Genomic DNA, 5,981 nt, shown 5'->3' with positions numbered 1-5,981 from the left:
CCGTCGGCCAAACAATGTCGGCTGGCGACCCCCAGGGGGAGGGCCTTCTCTGTGGGTGCCCCCACCCTCTGGAACGAACTACCCCCCGAGATCCGGACGATTCCGGATCTCCTTACTTTCCGCCGTGCCCTCAAGACATGGCTTTTCCAGCAAGCGGGCCTGACCTAGGGAGGATTTTATTTAGGGATGATTTTAAGAACAATTTTTAATAGAAATACAGCTTCTAATATTTGGTTTTTAATTTGGTTTTATAGGGGTTTATATTTTTTGCATTTTTTGTATTTTGTACTTGTACTTGTTTTAATATGCTGTGCACCGCCCTGAGTCCTGCGGGAGAAGGGCGGTATACAAATTAAATTATTATTATTATTATTTACACTTCCTTTACTCCCCTTAAGTGAATCCAATTTAAATTCCTAAGGGCTATATTCCACGCAGCCCCTTGTATTCCAAATACAGTATTAAGGAGGGAGACAAAGCTATCTAATCAAAATAGATTCATACACCTACTGTATATCATAACACAATGGTTGAAGTTATAGTTTTCCCCCCACAGATTTGGGTTCTTCCATTACTGAGGGCAATTATAAATTAATATGGTTCAGGACTATCTTACAAAAACATTAACATGTCTGACAGATTTGGAGTGCTTTTGCAAGGAAAAGTGGGCAAAGATTTCCAAGACAAGATGCGCCATATTGATAGGCTTTTACCCTAAAAGACTGAATGCTGTCATAAAATCAAAATGCGCTTTAATAAAGTAGTACTTTAAGGATAGGCACACTTATGTAACCATGCTATTGTGCGTTTTAATGTTATTTTTCCCCCTAAAAGATTTCAGTTTGTTTTTCAACTGAATTATACAGCTTATATTTATTTATTTATTTATTTAATTACATTTATATCCCACCCTTCTCCTTGCGGACTCAGGGCGGCTAACAATTAGGTAAAATACAAAAATACAATACACCTTTAAAATTAATTAAAAAGAAATATTTAAATCTAATCTGATTAAAAGTAATTAAAACCCCTTTAAAATCCCTTTAGGCCAGTCCCGCAAGCTGGAACAACCATGTCTTGAGGGCGCGGCGGAAGGAAGGGAGATCAGATAATTTATGTTATAGTAAAGGTAGAGAGAATTCTGAAGTGATTTATCTTGGTCTGATTTTTTTTCCCTTTTACATCTCAAAAACCTGGCATTTTATCAGGGGTGTGTAGGCTTTCTACTTCGCCTGTATACTGTATAAGCACTCAACAACCTACCTTATAACTCCTTATCTGATAAAATACTTGGGAAATTTTTATGTATAGTTTTTGTTATCAGATCAATAGGATTCGGTCTCTTTGAACAGTTAAATTATATTATAATGCCTACAAAATTAGGCAAACTTTTATCCTCAGATGTATCCACCATCCATTGTAATATTTTATCTTGTTTTATTTTTACTTCATTTTTCTCTGTTTGTTTGAAATTTTGGTCAGTGACCATAATAAAAATATTCATTCATCTGAATTGTACGTTTTCAGCAGATGGGTTAGTTGGATCATATGCAACAGCTAAAGCAACTGCCAATTTACTAAGCAGTAAAATGTCAGTTCACAAATGCTCTAATTTTAGAATCTGATTTGATACATAATTTTTCTTTGGCCACCATTTTTAAGCACTTTATTTCTAATTGTCAACAAGAAAATAGGCTTTGTAATATTTAGGAAAATTGGAACAACATATTGACAGCTCATTATAATCTCCAAAATGACATGCTTTTAGTTTTAAAGTCTAACAGATTAGAACAATACATAACAAACAGGACTGAAATGTCTATCCCAATTTTAACTGGAAGCCCAGTTATCATGAAATGTATCAGAGACAAATAATAAGATAGTGAAGATTATGCATAGTCTAATCAAGAACAAATTGTGTTAGAGTTTCTAAGCAAAAAGCCCTTTTAGTGACACCCATTCACTTTTATTGATGTTTTCTGAAGTGGACTCCATTTCTTTATAGTCCTTTCTAAACAATTGGTTATTTCTAAACAATTACATATGTACTGATATGAAACATGGAAATAACCATTATTTTCTTTAAACCACAATGTGAGGTCCATCAGATAAGACATAAAATACTGTTTGCAATTTTGGGTATCAATTACTATTTCTATCAATTGCACTGCTTAATTTGCATGCATGTATTAAAGCTTTAATATAATTTATAATCTATGTTTGGTCTTGTTTTCTCTTCCCCCTTTCAAATGTATGGAGACTATCTTCCAACTAAGGACAGTATTCTATAGATCTGATGACATGGGCTCACATTCATGGATATGTAAATTGTAAATACCAACAAATGTATTTTGGTACTTGAAAATCACTTTTTCTCTTGCAATACACATATTTCCATATTTTAGAACAACCCACCATGTATACTGAGCTATCCTCACAAAATCTAGTTTGACTTGTAACTGCTACCAAGTATTTTCTACCCCCAAATCTTCTGGCATATAAAAATGGCTTGGGAGACAGGCAGTGATTTGGTGGTGGCATGTGAAGAAGGTAAGAACATATATTTTATTGTTTCGAAATATTTTTTTCCTTTCTTCCAATGTAGTATAAATGGATAGGGTTGAAGGAACAACTAGAGATGTTTCTCATCCCAGGGCCCAAGTCACTGTTTAGAAGTTGCTCCATTCTTGTCAATAAATAACATCGATGTAGACTGTGGTGAAACTCATGAAATAATTATTTTAACTCCTAAGGTTTGCAGTGCAAAAGGTAAACTGGTTTTGAGGATAGGTTCTTCTGGCAAATGTAATGCCTAAACTTGTTCTTAATGCTATCTGGAAATATCCTGTATCTAAGACTAATTTAAAAAAGCCTATTCTGCTTTTCAGATGGTAGTTAAGCAGTTCCAGGGTTTCTTTCCAATAAAACAACACCAATTATCTTCTTCATTGTGCTGGCCATTACATATGGCCTTTAAACTAATATTTGAACAATTATCCCTTTCGTTACTTTATTGCCAGGATCACATGATAAAGAAAGCATGCAAGTGGAGGCTTTTTCTGATTATTTCAATTATCATAAAGCAGAGAGAATGGTCTTGAAAAAACTGATGAAACAATAGCAAAATGGTTCTGCAGCAAAAAAAAGAAACAGTTTTAAACATGTGAGAAAAAGGCACACATATGCAATCTGAGGAGACAGGACACTTTTATTTGCTTACCAAGTGAGCCCAAAACAACAACAATTGTTAAGATCCAGACAAGTACTCTTGAAATATATCTGATTATCACCATCAAAATCATGGAAAGCACTGCAGAGAAACAAAATAGAATAAACAGGTTAATTATTCAAGCCACAAACAGCCAAAAATAATGGCTGCAGTAATATAATTTAAAATTAGTGATTTTTTTTTGCATTTATCCTTAAGTTTTCTGTACAACATTGTGCAAGTTAAGCTACTCTATTCAGCTTTCCAGTTGTAAATTAAATAAAACAAGCCTATATACAGATTAAGTACCAGTGTTTATATATACACACCTATAATATATAAAGAGATGCAGGCACATACAACAAAAGATTAAATGACATGATAGAAGAGCACATTTATTATCATGAGTTGCAAAAGCATCATACAACTCATGATGAGCAAAACCCAAAAAGTTGCATGCAGACACACATGCTTAACATCATGTCAAGGATGAATAAGGATGTAAAACAGTGAGAAGAACCACGTACTATTTTATGCTTCAGTTTGATCAGGTAATTTATTTAGCTAACTCTTACATATATCTAGTGCTTTGTTTGGAATGTGAAAGTCTTGCCTTTTCACTATATTGTTTGTGGTATTTTGTTTCATACTGAAACATATCTAAAATACCAACAACAGATATGGTGGCTTAGAGGAGCATGGAAAGCTGCAACTCCTTCTGAACTGCATGTATCATTGGGGTAGGGATACTACTTTTAATGTAATTAACATCAGAAGTAATGAATTCTATTAAATTATGTACGAATGTGCATCCAAGTACACATAAATACATAAACATAAATTGCAGCATAATGAATATGTAATACTATCAGCAAACTGAGGAACGCATAGGTGAACTGTTTCTTAAATGTGATCTTTAATATACTTAAGCAAACACTGATACTGTGAAGATTAACTTATGCACTTTTGCTCATTTGCTAACTTTAGCTGAAATTATCAATATTCATCAAGTTTGAGGATATTCATTTCCCATTGACTGTGACATAAATATCCAGAGAGGTAAAGGCTTTCAAGTGATTAAAAAGTATTTTTCAATCCACTATGTTGATGAAAAAAATGTAATTATCACACTGCTACGTGTTTTATCATTATCCCAAAATGAATGGCTTGAAAAAGTTATGGATTTTCAGTTATTGCAAATAACCCTAAATCTTATTATCATCTGATGTATGTGTGTGTGTGTGTGTGTGTGTGTTATGTATTATAAGGAATATTTAATGAATATTGTTCATTCAAAACTATTGGCTCAATGTAAGACCATACCAAGGACAGTTCTCTCTTATTATCATATTTATTAACAATCAAGTCTATACAGAGTTAAGAATTTTTAATTAGGACTGCACTCTTTTAAACTACGTGTTGGAAAGATTGGCTAATTAGTTCAACAATATTATGCACACTAATTCTAATTAAAACTATACCAAATCTTTTCCCTTAAACATTTGAAATAAAATATGAACTTTAGGGAGATGTAATGTTTTATAGCTGTGGGAATTCTTGACTGTTGCCAATAAAAGAACAAAATAATGTCAATATAGACAAATAAGCCTGCATTGCTTTCATTATGGAGTCCTTATCAAACTATAATCATGCCAGAATGCGCAGACAGATAATATTCAGGTTTGGATGCAGTCTATTATGTATTCTTATCTGCATTTGGCTAATTCTTTCATTTTGTTACATTGTTTCATTGCAACAACTTTCTTTAGATCCTTCAAAGCATCCCTGCAAAGAGGCCAATTTGGGACCTGTGAAAAGTGTCCAAGGATATATTGCTTCCTTCCACTTATTCATTCTCATCTAAATTCATCAATTCAATTCATTTTAAGTGAAAGAATACTTCAATTGGAAAAACAAAAACCTGCTTGCCTGCTTATTTATTTACTATTTGGTTAGCTGAGTTATTCTATATAAAAGCCAAGGTTTCTTTCTTAACAATGAATGGTAATTTTTACCAAATGAAGTCAGGTTCCCTTTATTGCATACAGTAGTATTTGGGCATTTGCATTAAAGTAGTGGCAATCCTGAGATTTACTTTAGGGTAAAGGATTAATCTTTTAATTTGTATTTATCTGATGAGCCTAGAGCAATTTATGTATGGTTCTTTATTGCTAAGTAAGCTATATAGCTATATAGCTGTATATAGCAATAAATGTATCTATATAGCTAGATTTCTTTAGCTACCACAATGAAAATGCAACGTTCTGCCTTCAAATAATTCAGTTTTCATCGGTTAAAATCTCCACACTACTTAAATATAAGGAGAATCAATGCACACAAATGTTTTAAAAAGCATTTAAGTCAGAAGATGGATAAGAAACATTTTTTGGAATAGATTCCTATACTGTACGAGTTAATAATGAGCATGCGTCATTTTCATATTGTGGGGATAGAAATTGTTCAATACTATAGAAATAGCTAAGAATGAAAAAAAATTACCTAGTGATAACAAGCAAAGTCCCAATATAATCTCTTTGCAGGTCATTACTCCACTAATCAGCCTGTGCAAGACACTACTGTCACTGACAAAGGTGATCAGGGCTTCTGCAAACTTGGTATAGCAGGAAATGTTCACAGGAGCACAGCGATGGAAGAATGGAATAGGTGCACTGGTGATACAAGAAAAAAATTCAGAAAAAAAATTACTCCTATGTAATATAAATGCCACATCAACACACAAATGGAAGGTGAATTGATGCAGTACACTCCACCT

At 33.2% G+C, this 5,981-nt stretch overlaps 1 protein-coding gene across 1 annotated transcript in view; it reads right to left on the bottom strand.

Annotated features, from left to right (window-relative positions):
• Positions 1 to 3,305, bottom strand: part of SLC44A1 (solute carrier family 44 member 1) — a 24,545-nt gene extending 21,240 nt beyond the window's left edge. The window contains exon 1 of the mRNA XM_015820429.1: positions 3,221 to 3,305. Within this exon, the coding sequence (XP_015675915.1) occupies positions 3,221 to 3,302 (82 nt within the window). The 5' untranslated portion in view covers positions 3,303 to 3,305. The remainder of the gene's footprint in view (positions 1 to 3,220) is intronic.
• Positions 3,306 to 5,981: the final 2,676 nt, after the last annotated feature.

This window comes from Protobothrops mucrosquamatus, unplaced genomic scaffold (assembly GCF_001527695.2).
Source record: "Protobothrops mucrosquamatus isolate PMUCROS unplaced genomic scaffold, P.Mucros_1.0 scaffold1129, whole genome shotgun sequence".
NCBI lineage: Eukaryota > Metazoa > Chordata > Lepidosauria > Squamata > Viperidae > Protobothrops > Protobothrops mucrosquamatus.
Note: the sequence above shows the minus strand (reverse complement) of the source record. Positions and strands in the feature narration are given on the sequence as shown.